General features: G+C 43.4%; 1 protein-coding gene across 1 annotated transcript in view; it reads right to left on the reverse strand.

The window, feature by feature from the left end:
• Positions 1–321: 321 nt before the first annotated feature.
• ELK3 (ETS transcription factor ELK3) overlaps positions 322–26681 on the reverse strand; it is a 69824-nt gene continuing 43464 nt past the window's right edge. The window contains exons 3-5 of the mRNA XM_027593048.2: positions 19124–19903; positions 9004–9126; positions 322–2616 (exon numbers count right to left, since the gene is read on the reverse strand). Of these exons, the coding sequence (XP_027448849.1) occupies positions 2518–2616; positions 9004–9126; positions 19124–19903 (1002 nt within the window). The 3' untranslated portion in view covers positions 322–2517. The remainder of the gene's footprint in view (positions 2617–9003; positions 9127–19123; positions 19904–26681) is intronic.

Here is a 26681-nt window from a genome sequence, read left to right on the forward strand (position 1 = left end):
ATATATATACATATATAAAATATATGTAATATGTTTTGATGTATCATATTTAAGGCTAGATGACAAGACTTATTTTCCAACTGTACCCATACAGAGAAGTAAAATTTGGATCATCCCAAGTAAATGGAAGTAAACCAACCCACTTGCCTCCTCACACCTTTTATCACAAAGTATTTATTGAACAAAAATAATAAAATTGATACATATATGAACATGAATGAAGATATGCATCATAGAAAAGATGTGTACAAAGAGAACAACGTTTAGGTTATAGTTCTATAAAACCTTAGCCATAGCAGATTAACACTGATGAAGCAGACATATAAAAAGGAAAAAAAGTTATTTAATATGTCCTTTGAAACCTATTTTCTGACTAAAATTGTTAAAATACACACACACACACAGAATGAGGCAGGGCTATGAGTTATACTTCAATACCTCCAGTTCTGTATTTGTGTCCTAGTGAGTTTTTTGATCCATAAAATGTATGGCGTTTTTCCATTTCTAAAAACGGAGCTAGAATGTATGTCAATCATAGTATGTCAAGGAAGGAAGTACAAGAATCGGATTTATAGTCATTAGAGTATTTCCAATCAGCATATACATTTAAAAATATTTTGGGTTGAGATTTTTGTACATTGATTAACTTCCTTTGGTTTATGTGGTTTTTTCCTACCTAACAGATTTGGGCCAGTAGTTACTTATAGTTAGGCATGGGAAAACAGAACTGGACTGAGCACCAATCATTGTTCTACCTTTAATGAGCCGTGTGACCTTAGGCAACTCCCAGTTGCTTCTGTGTAATTGCCTTATCTGGAAACCGTGGTAAGAAGCATTCTCAAAGGCCCCCTCTACCTTTAACATTTCATGTTTGGTAAATATCAGTTCCCTGTACCAGCTATTTTATTTTAGTACAGAATTATCCTCAGCTTACATGAAAGTGACAGTAGTGTCTGGATTTTGGAATTTACTTTATATCCAAAAGTGTATATTAGAGATTTGTACCTCCCCATACACAGAGACAATTCCAATGGAAAATCTCAAGATTTTAAGCATTATAACAGAGTTTTAGAGTCTTTGAAAACTCAAGAGATGTTTGCTTTTACAAGCTTTATTTTTTACCCCTTTTTTATAATCTTGCCATTTAACACCTAATGTGGAATCAGTTATTTGGCATTTCAAATTGGTTTGTTACTTACAGTTAAGGATGATAATCTGATCTTGAAAGCACTGGGCACTTTCCAGTTCTCTTCACATTAGAACTTTGCTACTTCATGTACAGAACAATGCCTTAGAGTGGCCCCTGCTGTTTCTGTTACCACTGCTTTACACTACGCAGAAGAATTTACTGCTGAGTGCTCCAGATGTAGTAGTTCAGTTCCACAGTGAGGTTCCTGAAGAGTTATATATTTCTTATATCCAATTTCCTTCATTCTCACCATAAACTTAGTTAATACATAAAGCAGTGTATCCTACCTGTGTCCACAAACAAGGCTATGCCTTATACACCTGAAGATACCTGATGTTACAGAATTGTTGTGTTCATCAACCAGTCTGTGAGCCTCTTCATAGGATGTTTAAATGTTAATTATAGTTCTAGGGGTTTAGTGAAACCCTAACTAACTCATAATGATACAGGAAATGTATCAGGGGTGTGATTCGCTGTGGAAAACTGGGAGAACTACAGCTAATTTTTTGAAATAAGAATATGCTTACATAGGAGATATTCCAAGGGAATGGGTAGAGTGAACTTGATGTAGATTTCCATCTCAGGTTTTTGTTTGGGAGGAGTCTAAAAGATTGTAAACAGCTAGGTGGCTAGCCTTTCAAACTTCATTTTTTAAAAAATGCACTTTAGAACATTTTCTTTTGTGAATGTTTATTTTCTAAATATGGCTTAGTTTCTTTTATAAAAACATGAAATTGGACATTTACTGAACTTCAGTTCAAAAGTTCTAAGGCAATTCTTATACAATTGAAAGCGAAAAAGAAAAATATGGATAAGCTTTCATTTTGCCTACTTGTGAAAAATAATGATTCTACTAGAGAGCTGATACTAATTTTTGTCTTCCAAACATTTTCTCTTAATACTAAAAAATATATAAACCATTTACATAAAACTAAATGCAAAGGAAGGCACAGCTGGTTATAGTGTCTATAAGCATAGTTCAGCATATGCGGAATTAGAAAGAAAAAAAGCTTCACATCCTTATTAGTTACACTGAAAACCATTAAGAAAAGTTCTTCACTGTCAACAGTGTTCAACACTTAAGAGCTAAGAGAATATAAAAAAAAACATTAAAAAAAATCACTTAATGCCAAACAGATCTTCATATATACTTGAATATAAAAAAAGGTTTTAAAAATGCTAACATAAATCTAGACCATCCATGTTATGAAAAGTGCAAACCAAATTAACAGGGTTTCACAACGTCCTTCTCATGACACAGGTAAACTAGCCCATGGGGACAAATTTATTTCATCAGTTAATAAGTCTTTAACTGTGGCCAGATGTCATCAGGATTTCTGAGAGTTCGAAGAAAGCAGTACTGGAGAAGCAGCTCTATCCAGACTGGGGATTGGCACTGGCATGTGGCCGTTAAGCAGTGTTGGAAACTGTAGGGGACAGAAGATTTTTAAAATAATTATTGCAGACCCATTGGGACAAACTTGAATTCTTTACATTCCTAGACAGACCATAGTGGATCACCCTTGGGACAGAGAGGTTGCAAATTATTTTACAGAATGAGATCAAGGTTACATATAGCAAACAAGGGAGAAGGCCCAGAAAATGTCCCTATTTTATATGCCTAGCCACTAGAAAAAAATGTACCTATGGTGCTAAAGCATGTTCAAATACTCCTTTTAAAAGGTTCCAAGCTACTTAGAATGCTGATTTGCTTTAAAGTAATTTTGAAAACCACAGACAACTGACTCTACTGATTCACACGTAAAATTTCTAATACTGTATTTTGAAAATGGCCACTTGTTTTTCCAGAGTAAGAAAAAATGCTTCTTAGTAACTGCTAAAAATGAAGAATGTTTTAGCTTAAAAGACTTAGAAAGCAAGAATATATCTTGGAGCTGAGGAAATTTTTTTTTTAAATTACAATGATAATACCAAACTAATCTCCTTTAAGTGACAAAACAAAGAGTAAAGTTAATTTCTGTAGTGTGGGTAAATAAGATGATAAATGGGATAAAAGTATATGCTTTGATAACTTTCAGGTCTAAAAGAAATACCACACTATACTCCCAACTCAACAAGAATAATTAAAGGCCTCCTTTTAATACATTACTATTCACAACTAGATTTTTGTTGTCTAGATTGGTATGTGTCAAAATGATCTCCTGGGCTATCTTCCAGTTTAATTTCTATTTAGATAAGTTAATATTAAATTTCAACACTAAATATCAAACTACAGAGCCTAGCACAAGTTAGAAGTACAATAAATACAGAATATATTTTTTCAATTTTCAAACTGTTTCAGTAACTGTTATGTGTAGTGCCTTACAGTTTATCAGTGGTTGTCATTTCAATTGGTATCTAGAAGCCTGTAAAGTAAGTTTGGTTATCCCCATTTTATAGAAAACAGAATTCAAATAACTTCTGATTGGTTAAAGACTAATAGGCAATAAAGCCAAGTTTTAAACTCTGAAAGATCCTGCGCTTTTTGTACCAAACTGCCCAACTTATTTTTGGCAGGGCTTGGTGTGAGTGTGTTCTTTAAATACTATTTCAGTTTCTTTAATGGTCATTGGCATATTCAAGGTTTTTGTTTCTTTTCTGACACTTTGGAACTTGAGTTGTTTGTAGAATTTTATCCATTTCAACTGGGTTATCAAATCTATTTGCATATAGTTTATTAAGATCCACGCTCCTAACTACTATTCCCATTGACTTAAGAGTGAACACAGAATGAAGAGCAGGTTTTGAATTTTCATTCTCCTAGCTTATTTGCAATCTTTTCTCATTTTGTTTTTTGACCATCTTATTGGTGTTTTCAAAAGAAGCAGCTTTTGGTTTTGTTAATCTTCCTGTTTTAAAAAGTATATTATTGATTTCTGCCCTCTGCTCTTTATTTCTATACACTCAGTTGTAGTTTCTCTTGCCTGGCTTTTCTGGCCTGTTTCATCTTTATTGACTCCCCACCTCCACTCGCTTAAGTTGCAACATTCCCCCCAAAGTTTTGTTTTCAGCCTTCCTTTCTCCTATACTCAACAATCCTTTCCTGCTGTTAGCTAGATGTCCCCATCAGTGCGTCTTCACCAAAAACCTGTTATTCCGTGTTCACTCTGAAGTCGGTTAGAGTGGTGATACGAGCAGGACCCTAAACTTCAGTCAGGGCTCTGCCACTTACGAACACGTGGTCTTGGGTAAACTGAGCAACATCTCTGGGCCTTAGTTTCCTTATCTTATCTTTTCAAAAAGAACTACTGGGAGTACAGTTGACTCTTGAGCAACACAGGTGTGCAGATTTTTTTATAATAAACACAGTATAGTACTACAGATATATTTTCCTTGCAATTTTCTTTAACCTAGCTTACTTTATTATAAGAATACAGCATAATAATACATATAACATGCAAAATGTGTTAATCAACTGTTATCAGAAAGGTTTCCGGTCAACATTAGGCTATTAGTAATTAAGTTTTTAAAAAGTCAAAAGTTATACATTGGATTTTCAACTGTAAGGGGGAGGTCAGCACCCCGAATCCCCACTTTGTTCAAGGGTCAAATGTATTAAATGAGAAGCCATGAAGAGTGCTTTGAACGACGTCTAGCATACAGTAGCCCTCAGTAAATGTTAACTTCTTACTTATAGCATTTCTAGTCTTTTAATCACATAAGTAATCTTTGCCTCTTCCTAATTTTCACTACCTCTTACTCCTCAAACCCAACTAAAAGTCTCTCAATTTTACCTCTGGAATGTCTTCTAAATATATTCCTATTTCTACTATTCTAAAAGATTATTTTTCCCTCAGTATTTGCAGTAGTATAAATATTCCTCCTATCTTCCTGCACCTTATACTTTCTGCTTTCTCTTCAGTCCTTCCTCCACACTGGTATCAGCAATATCTTCCTAAAATAGAGAATTTAGGGGTGCCTAGGTGGCTCAGTCGGTTAAGCATCTGCTTTCTGCTCAGGTCATGATCCCAAGGTGTGTCAGGCTCCCTGCTCAGTGGGGAATCTGCTTCTTCCTCTCTCAAATAAATTAAAAATCTAAAAAAATAGTATAATTAAATCTGTTCTTTTATATCCAGCTTAGAAAACCTTCCATGGTTATCAAGAGACTAAGGTGGAAAACCCTGAGCATAGCTTTCAAGGCCTACACAGCCACTCTTCTAATCACCCAGTCCCTTCCTGGACAGACTGTGCACTTGCATATCCAAATCATGGAGATTATCTAGAAGGTGCTTTTCTCTCTGCCAAAACCCTGTCCTTTCTTACCAGCTCAGGTGCCACGTCTTCCGGCGGAGCCTTCATCTAGTCCCTAGCTAGAAAGCTATTCCCTGTTGGGTTCCTATAACCTTTTGTTTATGTATCTATTATTCCCATAGTGTATATTCCCCTACAGTCCCTGATAACAGAGCACTGCAAATATTTTCTGGGTTAGATTCATTGGATTAAAACATTCAGAAAACATCCTCAATTGAAAACTTAATTCTGGGTGCCTCAGTCGGTTGGGCATCTGCCTTCAGCTCAGGTCATGATCCTAGGGTCCTGGGACTGAGCCCCACGGAGAGCTCCCTGCTCAGTGGGGAGCCTAGTTCTCCCTCTGCCATTCACCCTGCTTATGCTCTCTGGCTCTCTCTGTCAAGTAAATCAAATCTTAAAAAAAAAAAAAAATTAATCCTGCCTTGTTTCAAGATATTATCTGTACCTATGCCAAATTTGATGAAAATCTGTTTCAGAAGTGGAACAGACACCCTGTAGATAAGCTCAAAATGCCAAACTGTTCAGACCCATCTCATTTTATTTTTAAATATACCTCTTCCAGAAAGGCGCTAATATCTTCTCTCTCCTTCCCTTAAATTCTTCAATATCTGCTGTAAGTTGCCACAGTAATTACATGAGTGGACCTTCTGTGCAAAAAGTCCTCAGCTCTGTCAACTGTTACCGAAAGGATTCTGATCTACTTTTCAATCCTGACAACAGGAAATTTGCCAGCATCATTTAAAACTTATTGTAGCCCAAATGTATTTCTTTTCTTCCTCAATGTCTAGTATATATGAAAGGTTTATTTTTAAAGAAAATTATTAGTTCAAAAGGGGCACTGCTGATAATCTGAATTTTGAATATTCCTCTTACCATGTTTTATTTACTATTTTCAAAACTGCTAGTTTCAACTATCACAACTGCTCTTACATAGGAAGAGTAATGTTTTAAAAGGTACAAAGTTGTTTTTCCTTAGTTTCATGGACCCCAGTCACAGAAAGAGGGCACAAGGCCCTGCCAACAACGATCTAAACATGATTGTTTTCCCCATTTTTACCTCCCGTTTGTGGTTTTTGTTGTTGTTTTTGGATGGCTCTGGTAGAGAGGACAGGTACATTGTGAAATTTAAAATTCTGAGCAGGTGGCCTTTAAATGCAGCAATTTCTTCTGAAGAATTCTAGTTATAAATTAGGAACCACTGGTCTGCTGTGGTTCTCAAAGTAGATTCCTGGAGTAACAGCATCACTAGAATCTTGAAAAAATGTTATAATCAGGCCCCAATCCCACACCTTCTAAATCAGAAACTCTGGGGTTGGGGCCCAGCAGAATCTTTTAACATACCATCCAAGCTGATTCTGTTGCACATTACCTTTGAGAGCCACTGGTCTACAGTAGTGACTGAAGAAAAAAGGGTATGTGTGTCCAACACCCAGAGCTCCAAATATCCTGCTAATGTATACAATCACTATGGACACGAACCATTACTGTGAGGAGTGATAGGCTGGAAAAGGTTTAGTATCCACGGCAAGGGATCCCAAAGAACTCCCTAACAGCAGTTCTCCATGCTTCCTTGAGAGATCACCAAGCCTTGTATCAATCAGGTGGCAGAATTCCCAGTAAGGAGGGAAGTGAGATTCCATTCTTTATTCACAAATATCTAGTGAACCCTCCAGAGACCGTGTTAGATTCTAGGACTAAAGTAATAGTGCAGTCCCTGTGCCCATAGAGCTTACCATACACAAGGCACCAAACAACTGCTCTCCTCAGGAGCTCTAATACTAGAATACTGCTGCTCCATTGTGAATACTCTGAGGAAATAAGGTCTTTCAGCTCTCCACCAAAAGAGTACTAACCTAAAACTTTTCCTAGTACTACATTTGCTCACTGCTTCTAGTTTTTTTACTTCCCTGCCAGAGTTTAAGGGCTGAGAATCAACATGTTGGCTGTGCATGACCATAGCTCAATTTTCTTGTGATGAGAAGATGGGCCAGAAGAGAAACCTGATTACCTAGGGATATACAGTCACATCATGACAACCCTACCTCAACCTTACTAGGAACCAGAGAAGCAAGATAGCAATGAGAAGCAAGATAGCAATCAAAACCTCTTTAGCTCTACCCTTCTTCCGAGACCCTAAATCCCAGCATGTATAGCTCCTGGCACAGAGTTCAATACCAACCTTTACAAGCAAAATGACCAACTCAAAAAAGCACAGAGACCTGATCTTTTTAACACTTAGGTTCTTAAATTATATTTCTTAATTGTCTTGTCTTTTTCTTTTTAAAGTAACCTCTACAACAGACATGGGGTCGAACTCATGACCCTGTGATCAAGAGTCACGTGCTCTCAGGGGCGCCTGAGTGGCTCAGTCGTTAAGCATCTGCCTTTGGCTCAGGTCATGGTCCTGGGGTCCTGGGATCGAGTCCCACATCAGGCTCCCTGCTCAGCGGGAAGCCTGCTTCTCCCTCTCCCATTCCCCCTGCTTGTGTTCCCTCTGTCACTGTGTCTCTGTCAAATAAATAAAATCTTTCAAAAAAAAAAAAAGTTCACGTGCTCTACAAACTGAGCCAGCCAGGTGCCCCAATTCCTTGGTGAATTCTTAGGTACCCACTCATTTAGTCAGTGATAATTACTGAGCATTATTTGTATGCCAAGCAATGTAGCCAGACATGGGGTGGGGGAATGGGCACCACAGTAAACAAGAAACAAGACATAGTTCTGGCCTCTTGAGGACCCACAGTCTAGTGGAGGAGACTGCCAGGTGAACAGGCCGTCATAATACAAAGTGGTCAGTGCTAGATGCAACAGGGACAAAAGAACAACGAGCTTGGGTGAGCCACACTGGAGGGCAGGCGTGGGATTCAGGGTAGATGAGACATGCTAGAGTTAGAGGGGGTTTTCACTTGCCCCAGTTTTGCTTCACTCCTGTCCCTAGGACCCTTTCTATTTTTCTCTTAGTAACATCTTTGTGAGGAACAGTCTTCATGTCTCAAGAAATACTGATTACCACATGATCGCAAGCAGTGCTACCGCAAGATTCTAGTGTGTGAATGAATAATAAATGTGCCTACCTAGTAACAGGAGTTGTGCAGGATAAAGCAGCTAAGACTTAGTTTTTAACCAAATGCCCTGGACACTCCTTTCTTATTATGGAACAAGGAGAACTTGATTATGATTCATAGGATTATACAGATAACTTTTCTATTACAGTACGGACATTCTTCACTATTTTTTTCAGTTTATTTCAAGTGATGTCAATATGTTGCCTAATTTTCTAAAGTCCCTTTTCCTTAATAACTTTCCAGTTTTCATAGTCAATGAAGATAGCCAAGCACTTCGAGAATTAATTGTTCCATTTGTTGATATCTGACATGAATATGCTATTTCTGCCTTGATGAAAATGTCTGCCTCTGAAGGCTGGGTTTTGCAGCACCATTAACTCCCTTTGGAAACTTAATATTTTAACCAAATGTAGGGTAGAACTCTGTTACCTCTGCAGTATTTATTGGGGAAACACACCCCTTAGAAGCTCAGTGTTTAAACATTCATTTCTAAATGCTCACCTGGAACAGCGTGTTTGGCCCTTGCAACCGGGCAGGACTCAGTGGAGCAACTGGACTAAGGCTGCTCCAGAAATGTATGCTGGATAGCAGTGGACTCGGGGTCAGAAGCAATCCATTTGGTGTCTGGGAAAGAAAGCACATACACAGATTTTGATAAAGATATCACCTGATTCTGAGCAGTGTGGCTAGGTACACCAGCCATGAACCAAGAAACAAGCCTTACCATCTTAGTAAAATCTGACAACTATGTAATTTCTGCAAGGCTGTGCACAGTTTAACTTTCTTCAATGCTGATTGTATTGTATTAGCAACTTTATAAAGGAGAAAAGTATGGACAAGTTACCTTCCCTAAACATTCTAAACATTGTAAAACTCAAGTTTACAGCAACATTCATCCAGGTGGTTTTTTCAATTTGTTTTCCTTCCCACATTAAACAAGATTTAGTGTACAAAATGGGATTCCCTGAAGGGGCTTTATTTTTTTTATCAATATTTTATTTTCCTACACTGGATATCCATTACAAACACACATTGTTTTAAAGGGCCTCTCAAACTTCACTTTCATGGTTATCAATGGCCCTTTAAGATTTTAGGATCTGGGGGCGCCTGGGTGGCTCAGCTGGTTAAGCAACTGCCTTTGGCTCAGGTCATGATCCTGGAGTCCCAGGATCAAGTCAGGAAGTCTGCTTCTCCCTCTGACCCTCCCCCCTCTCATGCTCTCTCTCCCATTCTCTCTCTCAAATAAATAAAATCTTAAAAAAAAAAAAAAAGATTTTAGGATCTGTTGTTAAAATACTCTGTAGCAGCTTCTTCAAAAGTTCTGAACTGGGTTTTCCAGATTCCACTCCGGATATGGGGCTGATGAGAATTCATCTCCCTGGCAATGGTTTGGAGGGGGGAAAAATTCTTTCTTGTTAGATTGGGTGTAAAGCCAAAACTCTGTGTTTCCCAGGAGAGTGCCAAGGACTGCATTTGCTTGCACACACACAGCAGGAATCCTGGCCTGCAAGCTAGCTAGAGGACAGAAGAAACAACTCGCCCCAGCTGGTATGTCTGCATGGCTTTTATTCTCAGCTGAGGCAAACTCCCTGGCCCATGGTGGTTTTGCACCTTTGCTGACTAGAAGGAGCCCCACAGTGGTTTTGTGATGTCAATAAGGTGCTTTGTGTAAGAAGAACCACAGCAAAGGCGCCAGCATTGCACATTGCATCACTTTGGATGCTAAAGTGTTATTTTTTCCTAGAATTGGCCCCAGCAGCTTCGTTAATTATCGAGAATATCTGGCATAAACCTAAGGTGAAAGGTCTGCTCTGTTAGCGGAAAGGAGACAAACATCCAAAGGTTCTCAAACTGTGAAGCTGCTGAAAGGTAAACTAATTTATACCATCTTGAGTCTTTGGTTCCACAGCATTTCCTACACGTGGAATGACCTATGAGGTGACTAGGATAAATACATGTTTTGGATAAGATTCCCACTTCTAATCCAAGGCAGTTTCACAAATATGCCGGGCCATCTGGTCTGGCGATTAAGAATTAATGGTTCAGCATGGGCTCTGCCAGGGTTCCAACCTCAGAACCACTACTTAACTACCTATGCCTCCGTTTCCAAATCTATAAAATGGGGAGGAAAAACTGCCTACCTTATAGGATTGCTGGAAGATGAAATAAGATGATCTCTGTAGAGCTCTTAATATGTGCCTGGCACACAGCAAATGCTCAAGAAGTGTTAGTCACAAGTGTACCCGATATACTTATTCAGTGAATTTCATCTGTTCATGGGAGTAATTCTCAATGCATGTATAAAAGTACTCCATGTTCTGAAACCAATCAAGTCCGCCAGTACCTTCAAGGCTCCTCTCAGTCATATTAGGCTCAAGTCCACAAACTCAGGTCATCTGAGAACTAACATATTTGGACGTTACTCTGGAACCAAATTCCAGCCACAGTATGCAAGTTAACGTTCAAAAACCAGTGTGTTCAGGGCCTCCTAGTTTACCTACCAATGAAGGTCCCAAAGCTCTTAAACAAAGTCTTCTAGTCTACAAAACCTATCTTTCTCTTATTTGTGGCCATAAATATACACCCACTCCGTTTTAATCCTTTGAGCAATACATGGAAGTGTAGAAGTTTTATTTTAGTCTAAAATGTGCACCCAGGTCTGAATGTGAGATGTTTGCACATCTGTTTCAAAGGGATACAGGACATACTCAGAATACAGTAGTCTTCTATTTCACATGTTTAATCATTTGGAATATCTTTTATAACATATGCAAATAAATATAGTGAAATGACTTCATTCGCTCTTCTCTCCCCCATCCCTGTTCTCCCTGAAGATCCTGTGGCTGTAAAGAAAAAACCATTTGGTTGCTCTTTTAAGGAATGTTCCTATTAATGCTCACCCTGGGTAATCTCCAGTACAGTGTGAGTTTTCAGAGCCTCTTTCCACAATCTCCTGGAGTCAGGCAAGGTGGGCTGAGCCTGAGGGCTAGACACTAAAGAAAGAAGCCACAAGCAAAATGCATGCTTCCTCTTCCTTCACCAGAAAATATTTTAGCAAATGGGCCCTTTTGAATGGCAGACAGGGAGTTCCTGACCCCTTCAGCTGCATGGAGCAGATGCCCTAGGACCTGAGGCAAAGGACATTGATGTTCAAGGAGAAAGACCATCCAACCAGGATCTTGTCATCCCCCTCAACTCACTACTTCTTCCACATAATACAGTCTCCTACAAAGCCTGCACATTTGAGCTAAACCTGGTGAGCTGGCATTGCCCGGACATGCCCCACCTGAGTGCCCTGGTTCATGGCCCTCTGCCTGTACCATGCCCTCAGACCCCCTCCTCCTTCCTACCCCTGCCTCCCTCTGCCCATCAAAATCCCACCTCCTCAAAGGAGACTTTTCTGCTTTTCCCTCTTTTTCCTGAATCTTTATAACACTTTATAACCACTTTTTCCTTAACATTTTCTGCCTCATATTATGGTAATTTGCATATTCTTCTTATACCTCATTCAGTAGCCTTCAAGGTATCTTGTTCATCTGTATTCCTCCTATAAGTACCCAGTTTTTAAATACTTGATGAGCTGAAGCAATCTGTAGCTCTAGGTACATCCCCTCACATGTCACCTCTTGGATATGTCCACTTGGAATGCCCCACATGTTCAAACTAGAACTCACCTTCTTTCCAAGTCTAGTATTTCTTATGACTCCTCCATTTCTGTCAACAATACCACCCATTTATCCACTCAAGAGATACTGAATGCATGATATGTATCAGGTGCCAGAGATACAATGATAAAACAAGACATGATCCCTGGACTTACAGCCCTGTCTACAACCCAGCATCCTCATCACTGTGATGCAAAATTACTTCCCACTTGCTACAATCTCTGGGCATGGTCTGTGTGGATCCTTCTTTGAACTGACTCTTATTTCCCCATCTCCTTTCCTGCTGCATTCAAGGCCCCATCACCTTAGAGATGGCATTCAATAAATGCCATTAAACCAGCCCACGTACTTCTGGCCCCTCTTCCAATCTATTCTGAGCACTGCCACCAAATCAATCACCCTAAGATACTATGTTCCTTTGAAATTCTTTGTTTCAAGGGGAAAAAAAAATCCTTAGCCACAATTCTAGGTTCCCCCATAACCTGGTTTGTTCCTTAATTTCTCTATATGAACCCTCCTACTTGGCTTGATATGTCCAGAACACTATAGAATTCCAACCTGCCAGTTCTTTAGCACTCATTCCAGAACTTCCCTAACTACCTAGCCCATCCTTTCCTGCGCTAGACCTGTTCCACGGGTGATCGCATCCATTTCCATGATTTTAAGCACCCTTTACATGTTGGTGACTCCCTAACTTATCTCCAGTCCCAAACTCCTTAGCTCTGGCTGTAGATAGATGTTTGCTCCTTTATGTCCTACAGGCTTCTCAGGCCCAAAATGAATTTGTAACCAACCTTTCACCATGAGCTTAATCTTCCTCCCATGCTCCTCACACTCAAATCCTGGCTGTCCCCTACAACTTTCACACCTGGTTAGTCACCAAGTCTATGGACAATTCCTTATGTCTCTCTCTGATCTGTTTCCTTTGGCCCCATCCCACCATCATAGCCTTAGATCTAGATCCTCCTTGTCTTTCATCTGGAATATTATGAGTATCCTAACTGGTTCCAGCCTCACCCCACCCCAATCTACGTCATCAGGATGATTTCTAAAACACAACTCTGTCACTCGTGCACCATCTCCCACCGCGTCCTTCACCTTTGGAATTTATCCCTCCATCCCTTATTGAATTACTGTACTGCCCCTAATATACTAAGCTATTTCACATCTTTATGAATTGGCTCAAGATGCTACTTTGCCTACAATGCCCTCCTCACCTTATGTGCCAGATGACTGCTTCTGATCCTTCAACACCTGCACAAGTGTGAACATGCCTCCCATGAAGCCCTGTCAACATCCTGCCCCATCCCCAGCAAAATTAAATACCATCTTCCTTAGTATTTCTTTTGTACTGATCTGGGATAGTATGTTAAACCATTTAAGGCAAGTTATGAGCTATTAACAATCAGGGACTTATCTAGCTGACGTTCATATCCCCAGCTCCAAGCACAGCAGCTTACACATAACAGGTGTTCAGTTCCTATATGTTGAATTGAACTAAATGATCTTTCCCCTCTTCTGTTCCTAAGGTGCTTCTCTGCACTGTGTATTTGACTCTTGCCATGTGCCACTGTCTGTCTGTATGCCTTGTCTTGGCTAGGTCCTAAGGTCTTAAAAGGCACTGTACGTACTTCTGGTATCCTTTCAATGATTTGCAAAAAATGTTTGATAATTATTTGTTGAAAGACTCTAAAAGGAATTTTTTGTATCTCTTGATTTAAAACCCCAGCAAGCTGTTAATTTCCTATCAAAACAAGTCTAAAAGTTCCTCATCCAGTCTTCAGGGACCTCTGTCATTTCACATCACCCTAAGTTATATTGCTCCATATTCTTCACCTATTGGACAGCAAGCTATAAGCTCATGAGAGCAGGGACTGTCTATCTTCCTCGCCTCTGTATACCCCAATCACAACTAAATGGTAGGTGTTTAACGGTTATCTCCCAAATGAATTAATTAATGTAACCATTTACTGACTAAAAAGGACATGCATGAGCTGCTCAACAAGAGGTATCTGCAGATTATTTGATTTGGTAATTTGAGATACCAAAGAATTTGGTCTTTTGAGCTTTAGAAAATACAGGAGAGGAAATCACGATGTCCGTTTAACATTTTGTCGTACCAACAAATATCAGAAATTTTAGTCTCTCATGGACACCAACAGAATCCATGCCTGTGCCATTCTGGGGTTAAAAACAAATCCTCAAAAAAGGTAACTACCTCTGGAGACTCCTGGAGTTGCCCAAATTCCAATAAAACATCGACTTTAAGGACTTTAAAAGAGAAGTTAAATCACACATAAGTCTGCGTAGCACTGACTGTGCCGATCTTAACGAAAGGGGCACAAAGCAGAATTCCGTAAGAGTCTAAGGTAGGTGTCGTCAGTGGTAGGAGGGGAAAAGGGAGTAAGGGCAGAACTGGGGAGGAGGCAGTGGGACCATGACGGCAACAGGTGGCGATGAGACAGGCCCCACGGTGGAAAGAGCAAGGGCACTACCACAGTTTCTTTATCCTGGGCAGCCCAGAGCCCAGGGAAGGAAGAACCGTCAGCTGGAACGTCAAGTCTCACAAAACTCTACCAGCAACATCTTCTACTGCAAACAGCTTCTCAAAAGACCACCTCTCCCCTGTAGGGTCAGTATAGAGAAAGCTGGAAGCTAAGCTGGAAAAGTGTTGTAAAGAGTGGGATGAAGGGAAAAAACATTTCTCCTCCTGGGATAATGGCCCAGGAGACAGTAAGATGCGAACCTGCTCCAGAGCTGGGGCAGGATGCAGTATACCTGGGTTGCTCCTCACCGTACACATCCATTTTACTCCAAATCCCCACCTGATGATTTGGGCCCAAAGTTGTTACATCCACCAGTAAATGAAAGGAGGTTCTCGCATTTCGGTCTGCTGCCAGCTATGTGTACTCATTCGTGCTGTTCAAGGCTGCCGCTAATACAACAGCCTTGGGGCCCGCGTGCTCAGACTCGACGGTGAGTTCATGCCCCAGTGCCCGCACATATCCAAGTTCAGCATCTTAAACATCACACGGGAGATTAACAGAGGCCTTGGCATGAATGAAGGGAAAGCAATGTGCCAACCCCTAATTCTGAACTAACTTTACATTGCTAAGAGATGAGGAGCGAGACAATGAACAGAAGCGGCAAATGGAAGGAAGAGGGACAGAGGATACCGACGTGCAGAACATACAGAGAATCAGGAGCTCCAGCTGACGCTGTTCAGGCTTTCATGGTGCCTGGCTAGGAACCACAAGGGTTTCGCATCCTGGCTCCTCCCTCATCTCAATTTCTGTAGCTCATGCCATGAGAGAGATCATCCTTGCTTTTCTACCAACAGTCCCATATGACCTCAGTGGCTGAACTCCAACTACATCACTTCTTGGTACACAGCTGGCGTTTGCATTCTCTGTCTTCAGGTCCTCGCAGTCCATGCTTGAGGGGCGTCTGGGTGATCATCATGTCTGCCTATATTCGTAATCTTGGTTCCTTAAAATATCAAGAGTAATCTCAACTGCACTGTACAGATCACAGCAGATGCACCACAAATACTTCTGATGGGAATGGAGGTTATGGTTTTAGACGAGTGGCAGAATGACGAACATTTTTTCATGCACACCATATTGTGGATGACGTTTCAAATCTGAATTTGGGCCTATGCAAGGTAGGTGGTTTAATATGATCCCCGGGGGGAAATGTAACCTTACGTGACCCTGTTCATGCCAAGACTTGAATCCTACCCTTCCTTCTGCCATATTTCTATCTGAAAATAACTGGGAATTATTCTTGGGATAAATTAGTAAAATATAAACAGACAGTTCTTGGGATAAACTAAATTCCTGGGAACTTCATTTTCAGGGTATCAAGTTATTAGAGCACACCTTTCATTTCTTCTAAAGCCAACAGTTAAGAAAAGTTAACAGGAGGTTCCCACCGGTAACAAAATGTTTACGTACAAACAGTGTCACGTTGCACACAGCACTCTTCACAGAGGAAAGTAATTTCTGCAATCGAAAGTGCTCAGGTAGGAGGGAAACCAATGAGCTGTGGGAACAAGACATCACAGCTGCCTGTGGGAGAGAAAAGCCCCAAGTCTCCTTCAGGAGAGGAAACCCCCAGAGTTGACCCGGAAGTAAAGGGAAGGCTTTCACTCCTGCCCCCTGGGGGGGATTTCAGGGAAATGGGCTCACCCCTCAGGATGAGGCCAGCTGCTGGGAGCTGACTTTGCATCTGACTGTCCACTGAGGGAGAGCCAGGGCTCCAGGGTTAGTTTCTAAGCCACTCAGCTCCTGGGGGAAGGAATCTCTGAGAATCCAAACCCTACCTCGATTCCAGGCCTAAAGAGCTGGAGAACTGTCAAGCCCAGATAGGTGTGACTGTCCTGTCTGATCTCAGAGAAACCACTTGGGTGAATGAATATCACACCCGAGTCCTGCCCTTTCTCTGCGCTCTCTGGTTTTTCCCTCCCTGTTGGCCACCTCGACTGCACTGGGTGCAGGGCTGACACTGCTAGAAGGCGAGGGAAGTCCCGAGATTAGACCATCCCCCAAAGCCAACCTTAACTCCTCTGAATCCATTCAGAGCATTACCTGGTAGCCACCCCCGGGCCCCTCAGCTTGATCCAAAGGCACTCTCAGCCCGAGACCTTACTTCTACTCTCCTGTCATGGAACCAGACCCTGCCCTTGGCCTCTCTCTCCTTGGGAAGCCCTGGTCCCAATCCTTGGACCTCCTGACACCAACTCACAAGCAAGGTCCTACTCTTGCAGCTTGGCTGAGGACCACTCACTGTCATCTGCCCAAGGCACAAGTCCTCTCTTAAAGCATCTGGCTTTCTGATGCTTTCCCTCTCCCCTGTGTGAGGCTGTTCGGGTGAGTCCTGTCACCCAGTCCCGAGTTTAGCATCCCCCTGTTCACATCTGCGCTCTATCCCTACCTCATGTCCAGGTCCCTCCTCCCCTCAGCCCCGCCATACCCTCCTCAGTCCCACTGAGCAGAGCCACCCTAAAGGCACTGTGTCCAGATCCAAAACCCCAGGGCTAGCCTGAGCTGCTTTCCTGGACAACAGGACTGGCCGTCTGTTCGGAGATGGTGACACAGGCTCACAGAGAAAGCAGATACGGAAATCGGAATTGGCCTCGGTCTGGCTTGAGACCTCTCTAAACCTTACGGTTGTAAACACAAAGGAGGCCAGGGGAGGAGATCCTCAGATCATCCACCCTGGCCCACTTCTCAAGTTACTTCTCTGAGCTACTTCAGGAATTGCTGTTTCTGAGCCACTTACTCAGCAGTCCCTCGTCCCTGGACAGTTTTGTTTGGTCCAAAAATGCCTGATTAAAAGCACACGTGCTCATTCTGACCAGTAACTGAGCCCTTAGCCCTCTCCCCTCCGTGGCGGCATGCTCGTTACCACCAGCTCACAAGCTTGGGGAGACACAAAATCCTGGGGACACAATCAGTTTGGGAGAAGCCATGGAGAGGAGAGTGGCCAAGAGCTGCTTTCGGTTGTTTGGCAGACTCCATGGGTGGTTATGATCAGGGACAACTGGGTGTTTTCCCAATGGGCACGCCAAGAACATTTTACTTAAGAGCATGGATTCTGGAGCAGGAAAACCGGGTTCAAATTTGCTTCTACCACCTGTTAGCTGTGTGACCTTGGATGAGTTACTTTACCTCAGTGCCTCATTTACCTCAGCTGGAAAAATGGGACATAACAGTATCCACTTCATGGGCCTGCCACGAAGAATGACTGGAGGGGTGCGTGCAAAGTGTCTAGAACAGGAACCGGCAAACGTGCCCCTCATGATGGTTACAGCAAGGACAGTGACGGCAATGAGCACAGGGGCGGGCGACGGAGCTCCCGTGTGCCTCACGGCTCCAAGAGGATACCTGCCAGGTGTAGCTAGCTCTCCTACCATGGCCATCTTTCCCATTCAGTCCTCCCAACCATCCATTTCACAGACGTGGAAACAGGCTCAGAGAGCAAGTGACCACCGTCTCACTGCCCCCCAGTGTAGCCAGGAACCGAATCCGGTCTGTCACCCCAAAGCCAATGTGCTTAACTCTGCCACCAAAGTGCGTCCAATTCTCCAGAGGAAGCAGAAATAGGCTTTACCAGCCCAGGCTCTGCCTTTGCCCTGCAAATGCCAGCCAGACGAGAAAGAGCATCTGCATATCATATTTAAGGGAAAAGGCTTCCTTCTCGTGGGAGTTACTGCTGGGTTTTCTCAGAGTCGCACTGCTTTTACTGAAAATTCTTTCTCACCGCTTGGTGTGGCCCTGATGTTTCACAGATCCACCCAGACGAAGGCAATGGCGGAACATCTATCTTCTTAGTAACAGAAAGCAAATGGCTACTTATCAAGTTTCCCCCAGAGAGGACTCAGTCATAAAAACGTCATGAAGGCCAGGGATGCCCAGGCGGCTCAGTCGGTTAAGCGTCCGACTCTTGATTTCGGCTCAGGTCATGATCTCAGGGTTGTGAGATCGAGCCCCACGTCAGGATCCATGCTGGGGGCAGAGCCTGCTTAAGATTCTCTCTCTCTCTGCCCCCCCACTGCCCGATCTCTCCCTCTCTTAAAAAAAAATTTTTTTTTTTCCATAAAGCCCAAATACCTTCTGAAATGTCACTTGGCCCATTCAACTTTCCCTAGGAAAATATTGTTTGGATCTGCTTTGATGACCAGGGTGCCTGTTCCGTATTATGATCACCTTCGGCCACTGAAAGCAAGAAACCAGTGAAGCATCCCACTGTAACCAATATCTCAAACCTTTTCTCTTGTGGACACCTTGGCCTGGGGATGGAAAAGTAATTTCCCTTCACACTTACACCGTGACTTTGGTCTATGGGCCCTAAGGTGATCTTTTGAAGGGCAGAAGGAAGCTGCCTTGGTTGCTCTTCCTTTCCGCTATGCCACCGAGTCTGAGTGCAGCCCCGCCGCGGGAACAGGCTCTTACCTGTGCAGTGAAGAAGGCTGGGGTGAGGGATCCCGAGGGGAGAGCTGGGCTGTTGAGGGCGATGGAGCCGATGTCGGTGCCGGAGAGCACCAGCGGGGGCGCAGAGATTTCCAAGCCTTTGGGTTTTTTGGCCTTTGGGGGAAGAGATGGAGACCTGGTCTTGGAGCCCGATGACAGGTTCAAGGGCTCTAGGGAATCGGAGTCATGGCAGGCGGCCTCCAGGAAGAGGCTTCTGTGTTCAGAAGGGAGGGGCGAGCTGGGGGACAGGGACGGGGACCGAGACGAGGAGGGTGACGCGGACGAAATGCTGGCGGCATTTGGCAACATTAAAGAGGAGACCTTGGCTGAGGCCGACGAGGCCAGGAAGGCCTCAGACGTGGAGGGCAGGGGCACCACGGGCCTGCTGGTGTGCTTGTCGGTTTTATTGGTCACAAACCTGATGACAGTCCTGACTTCTTCCACGGGAGGGCTGTCTTCCGGCTGTTCCTCCAGCTTCTCTGTCTTGATTGCTTTGAAGGATTCCGGCGGGTTCTGCAGGGAATTAATGGTGAAGGACGAGTACAGGCCTGAGTGGATGTATTCGTTGCGGCTTGCGCTTTTGAGGGCCGACAAGCCGTGTCTGTGCACCTCTCGGCCCTCGGGAGGCGCCTTGCAGTCGCTGTCCTGCAGCAAAAGGCTCTCCCGGCTGATCTCCACCGCGTGAGGGTCCATTTTCAGTATCTCCGGGAAAGAGACAAACTTGTACACAAACTTCTGCCCAATCACCTTCTTGATGATGTTCTGTGAATACAAGAGGAGACAGTGAAAAGATCAGTGCACCAGAGAAATGGAGGAGAATGACGTTCGTTGTCATGGGGAATTCTGCCAGCAGCCGCATGGAAATAGTCCTCTTGACTGACGCGTCTTGGCTAAGGTGCCATGGAAAGGGGACTCGAGTGGGAGGCAGCGGAATTCGATTTGCTTTCCAGCCCTGCTGTGACGAACGGCGTGCTCTTTAGCACAGCGATGGTCCTTTTTGGCTTCCTCCCCTGTGAAGTTAAGGGTTAGTCTACCTAATAACATCCTAGCCGTCGCCCTTTGCTAAGCACTTACTACGTGGCTGGCAGTGTCCCGGCACCATCTCATGGCATCTGTACGGTAATCCTAAAAGGAAGGTAATCAGTACCTAAAAATTAATGATTCAACTCCCGTTTTAAAACTTAAGAAAATAAGCTTAGAGCGCTTAAATAAGCCACAGGAGCCACACAGTAGGTAAGTGGTCGAAGCAGCATTTCCTTCACCATAATGCAGTATTGTCTTACCTACCTCTGGGACTTGTGAGAATTCAATGAAATAATAACGGGAAAGCATTCTGTAAGCTGGAACGCATTATAGAAACGTAAGTTATTATCACCCACCACCACAATGTTTTCTTAAGTCATGTAGCCATTTTTTCCTTTTTAATTTTCTGCCAAGAAAGCCACTGGAGGAAAAACAACTTGTCTACTTTGATATTTACATCACTCCTACAGTATTTTAAGTTGCTGGTATCTACCTCTGGCTCTTCAGTTTATGGCTCCAAGTCCTCAAACATTAGGATGTCAGTGAGAGCCAAGAATCACTGCAAAACTGTTCACACCCCTTTGGGAGAACGGACTTCATTGGAAAGACTCTCTACTGTTCTTGAGGTTTATTTCATTGGAACGTCAGCAAATATCTATCAAATGTTTGTGGGGTGAAAGGCCCTCCACCGAGACAAAGATGGTCTTCCTCAAGCACAAAGAGCTAGCAGCACCATCCTGTGGGGAAAAGACTCAAAATGTTTCCTTACAAACTGTTCCTCCTCAAACTTGGGTATGAGTGAGGGTGTAAAACAAAAAAAATCATCTGGGGGGAAAAGAACTTTAGAAGCAGTAACTCCTATTGAGCACCTACTGCATACCGGATATTGTGCACAAGCTATCTGATCTGTTCTCTCACTCACCCTCCTGGAGGGTGGAAGGTGTCCTCTTATGACACAAGCTCAGAGATGGGGAGTAATCTGCCCAAAACCCACCACGATCTACTCCTTCTGAAGCCTCAGCTTTTTCACATTTCCACAAAAATTTGGGTGGAAAGAATCAAAGAACCCCTTAGTAGAGGTGAAATTTTCAAAATGGAGATGGAATTAACAGGTAACATTGTATTAGTTTCAGGTGTACCACATAATGATCACAGGTCTAGTGAACATCGATCACCACAGAGTGTAACATTTTTTTTTCCTTGTGATGACTATTTTTAGGATCTCTCCTCTTAGCAACTTTCAAATATACCACAGAGATGAAATTTAATTAAATTTGATGTTCCTTCTGTGATCATCGTTTGGTTTATAAGCATATTATGTTTTTGCCTTCCCTCGTTACATTACAGCATGCCGATTTGCAGTTTTCCTCCTTAAAACAGATCATCAAATCCCAAAAGTGAATTTATCCAGCCATCCGGAGGGGAGGGCATATTTACTATGCCACTGAGATTTCTGAGCAAGAATCCCTCCGGGCAGGCATCGAAGGGACGGACACACAATGTCCCCATTCAGCACCGGAAATCCCAGTAACGCAAATCCTGGCGAACCTTCACTCAGCACCAGCCCACAGGAGGCTCCCAACCCTGAGCACGTTAGATTCTTTAGATTCGAGGCTGAACAGTTCTAGTGCCTGGCAGCCTGGTGCTGGGACTACAAATTTAACCCACTGAATGCCATTTACCTCCATCTGACCTCAACTGCACACTGAACACTAGCAAAGCTGACTACCATTTACACACCTTCAGAGAAATTTGGGAAACTTACAAGTTCCACCTGGGCCTCCTTGGCAGCATCTCAGCGGGCGTCCCACCAGGCGTGGGTAGACAACATGCCTAAGAGAAATCCACTCCCGGGCAGGATAGGGTTAAATAAGGGTGTCACTGGTACCACCTGACTCCGGGTGGGTTCTCAGTAAAAAGAAAGCACGCTTGCCCGGCCTGTTCCGCTGCTACAATTCTCAAGTATTTCTGGCTTTCGTTAATATTTTTCTCCCTAGGTGAAAACTTTATTTTGTCCTCAGCCAGTCTGAACATCCATCTAAATTGACTGAGTTATTAGAGCCTAAATAATTACACAGAAGAAAAGAGAAACTGTATGGTCTGAATCATTTCTTCAAGGCACGTTCTTGTAAAGTTTTTTTTTAAAACCTTTAATTTTATTATGGGTATTCAGAACGTAACTTCTGAGATGGAATTATATGCATAAGCAAACCAAGGAGTGATTTGGGGCTGTGATAAAAATAACAAAAAGGCCCCTCCTCCTGAAAATGGTTGGGAACTGAAAGGTAGTCAAAGAGCTGGGCTTTGATGTGTTAAAAAGAACAAAGAAGGAGCGCCTGGGTGGCTCAGTCCATTAAGTGAAGGCGGACTCTTGATTTTGGCTCAGGTCATGATCCCAAGGTCATGGGATGGAGCCCTTCGTCCGGCTCCATGCTCAGCACAGAGTCTGCTTCTCCCTCTCTCTCTGCTCCTCCACCCCCCTTGCCTCCGCTGTCTCTCTCTCTCTAATAAATAAACTCTTATAAAAAAAACATAAGGAACGATTCACATGACTATCGACTGACAAATGGATAAACAAAATGTATATTCAGACTACAGAGTATTATCAGCCATAAAAAGGAATGAAGTACAGACGCATGAAACCACATCAATGCACCTTGAACGCATTAAGTGCAAGAAAGGTCGCGTATGTGATGGATTCCATTTCTATCAAAAGTCCAGAATAGACAAACCTAGAGAGACAAAAGAGTCATTTCCTAGGATTTGGGGGTGATATGGAGGAATTGAGGGGTGACATTAAAAAGTTAAGGGTTTGGGAGGAATAGTGAAAATGTCCTAAAATTTACAGTGGTTTTGGATGCACAACTCTGTAGATATTCTCGAAGGCCACTGAATTGTATACCTTTAATAAGGGTCCATTGGATGGTATATGAATCATACTTCAAGGAAGCTGTTTTTTTTTTTTAAAGAACATGAGAATCTTTTTTTCCTCCAGCTTTACTGAGATGTAACTGAAATATAACATTGTGAAGTTTAAGATGTACAATATGAAGATTTGATGCATGTATATACATTGCAAAATGTTTACCACAATAAGGTTAGTTAACACATTCATCAGCTCACATAATTACCATTTTGTTGTGGTGGTGGTGGTAACATTTAAGATCTACTCTCTTGGCAGCTTACAAGTATATAATACAGTATTGTGAACAACAGTCACCATCCATACCTTAGATCTCCAGAACTTACTCATTTTGTGGCTGGAAGTTTGTACCTTTGACCAACATCTCCTCATTTCCCCACCCCTCAGTGGCCGGTAACCACCACTCTACTCTCTGTTTGTAGGAGTTCTGCTTTTTTAGATTCCACACATATGTGAAATCATTCAGTATTTGTCTTTCTCTTATTCCATTTAGCATAATGTTCTCGAGGTCCATCCAAAACATTTGTGTGTTTAAATGGAAGATGGTAGGAACCTTCTATGGCTGGATGGTGACTGCCATACCCCTACTGTGAAGATAAAAAAGGAGCCTCCACAAAGGACACTGAACTCAGCCATAGCAAGAGGGGCCCCGCAGTAGCTGCTGCCTCTCTCGGGGGGGAGGGGGGGAGTGGGGGGAGAGTTACCAGGACACCACCATAGCTTTTTAGGAAAAGGGTACAGTGGCAGGGATGGAGCTGACCAAAAGGAGGAAGAAACCTTTGGAAAGAACCAGGGCAGACAGGAAAGATGGAGTAGATCTGGCTACCCAGACAATCTGGGCATGAAGGGGTGTGGAGGGTGCAGGAAGGAGGTCAGGGCACTGTAGCCCCGCTGTTTGAGAGCCCAACCCTGCACGGGGGAAATCTGCTCACAGGAAGGGAGCTGGTAAGGAAAGCCCTCCCACCAGGATGCCCACAGCCTGAGACCTCGGTAGCAGACTCAGAGGAGGTATATGCCTGGCAGCCGAAATCACAGCCTCTCAACTTCCAGGGCAGACCCTGGGAGCACATGGGTGGCACGTACATTCAACTAACTCTCTGTGGTCTCTGAAGGGAGATTGCCTTTCAAGGATTTGCCCCGCGAAAAAAAAGTAAAACCTGTTTAATCTTATTTGACTTTACGACGTTGCTTTCAATAACTAAATGTTAAATGTGTTAAGACTTGACTTGTATACTACTGTTGTAATTTTTTCAAGTTAAAATTGTCCCTAAATGCCACTTCCTATATCTGATTTTTCCCAGTAAATGAGGCAAAGCAATTCTAAGACCTTCCACAAACATCTAGCCATCTAAAATGGAAAGGTGAATCCTTCTGCCTCTACAAACAAGCTAGCTATTAGAGGGCAGCTGGGGTATGCTCTTAGGATTTCAGGGTGTCTTCAAATTGAAATCTCAATGTTCTCAGTATGAAAAACCCGAGATCAGATGCTTATGTAAGGAAAGTGCTATTCACCCAGTAAACCCAAAAAAACAAATGGATAATGCTGGCCATATTTTGCCTTTCTGACATTTCCTTAGGAATCTAGCAGAACCTCCCTTCCCCTCCCCCAATAAGACCATTTAAGTGTGTGTTAAGCAACTACAGAATACTAAATAAAAAGTGTGGTCAAACCCCCCCCCAAAAAAAAAAAAAATTTGTCCTGCGAGGAGTTTGCTGAGAAAACTCACAGTATAGGGGAATAATAGATAGTAGTTGCTGAGCACATATTATCAGGCTGGGTACTAAGAACTTGACCACCGTTAACTCAGTTAGTCCTCTGAGAGACTGGAACTATTAGGATCCCCATCTTAGAGACGGGCAAACTGAGGCTCAGAGAGTATAAATTACCTGTGCCCACAAGCTAGTACGTGGGCAGTCTGATTCCAGAGCCTTTGGCCACAATGGAAGGGGAATACAAGACTCGGGCTGAGACCGCCCAGGACACAAGAGCGCTTGGGGACAGGCTCTTATTATGAAAAGTGATGAGGGTATTTACAGAAAGTTGGTTTTTTCACCCCTTCTTCCCAGACCCACAAGTATGTGTTGCTTACAGTTGCCTGGTAACCTGACAAATGCTGTCTGTGTCCAGCTGAGCTAAGTGACTTCTCCGGCACGGTTTTAGACCAACAGTTGCACACATCTGCTTCACTTTACACATGTGGGACCAGCCTCCCTGTTCGGCATTTCCCATTCAGTGTGTATCACCAACCAGGCTGGACTCCTGATCCCACATTCCATGTGAGGTCACAGGCAGCGAGGACGACCGACTTTGGGAGAGGAAACGCAACATTCACCTCACACACCCCCCGTGGCAGTTCCAGGTGACAGCAGAAGCTACTCCCACCACGGCCACTTCCAAGCTGGGGTCTTGAGATCGCAGGAGCCTAAAGGGCAAGCAGCCTGGTAGGGGCAGGACCATGGCGGCCATCTTGGGCAGAGGAACCCTTCCCGACTCACCGGCTACCCCTGGCCACGGAGGGACCAGTGAGAGTCTCCCTTCGTTACTTCCCGCTAACAGGATGGAAAACACAGAGAACAAGCCAACTTTCCGCTTCCCTCCCTTGCCTGTTGCCCTGACAGGTTCCAGGCTTCCTGGCAAAAATAAAGGTGCCTGTAAGTGTGTTTAAATATATATACACACAAGCAACTCTGCTTTCTCCTCCCACTGAAGAGAAAGAAGGAGCCTGTGTAAATAATGCGCTCTGGTGCATAAATTAGAAATGTGTCTATTAAGTATTGTGATCTTGAAAAAAAAATTATATGCAGTGGTAGGTAATGAAGAGATGCTCCAGGAATTCAATTTACCTTGTTAATTTTGATGTTACGACAATACTACTAAGTTAACTCCATGTTTTGTTTTGTTAAAGATTTTATTCATTTATTTGACAGAGAGAGACACAGCGAGAGAGGGAACATGAGCAGGGGGAGTGGGAGAGGGAGAAGCAGGCTTCCCGCGGAGCAGGGAGCCTGATGCGGGGATCCATCCCAGGACCCCGGGATCATGACACAACCCAAAGGCAGACGCTTAATGACTGAGCCACCCAGGTGCCCCTAACTCCACGTTTGTTGAATGAATGCCTGTACTATAATGAGAACTGACCCAGGCAGGAAACCAGAGGCTTTACCCCATGAGAGACACAATTTTCTGTGACTGACTGATCCCCAGGCTGGTTCGCGCCCCGTGAATGTGTCCCAGCTGTCTAACTGCATGTGCTTTCTGGTTGGCATTTTCAAACTGAAAATTCCCAGACAGACACCGAGGGCCATAAGCAAAACCCTACAACCCCATACCTCCTGTGATAGCTTAATAAACTTGGATTTCACCTATCCATGTATGTGGCAAATATGTGCCACCTGTGTGGGCTCTGCCCTGGCACCCCGATTTTGATCTAAGGTCATGCATTGGACTTTCCAGCGCCCAGACGTCTCATCCCAGTTCTCAAGTTTCTCCCCAGGCTGCTCGTGGCCCCAGAAGGAGCCAGACTAGTTATGGGCTCCCTATCAGGGCTACTGTGCCCTGGCTTTCCCACCTTCCAGGACCCGCAGGACCCCTGC

Source organism: Zalophus californianus, chromosome 9, assembly GCF_009762305.2.
Source record: "Zalophus californianus isolate mZalCal1 chromosome 9, mZalCal1.pri.v2, whole genome shotgun sequence".
NCBI lineage: Eukaryota > Metazoa > Chordata > Mammalia > Carnivora > Otariidae > Zalophus > Zalophus californianus.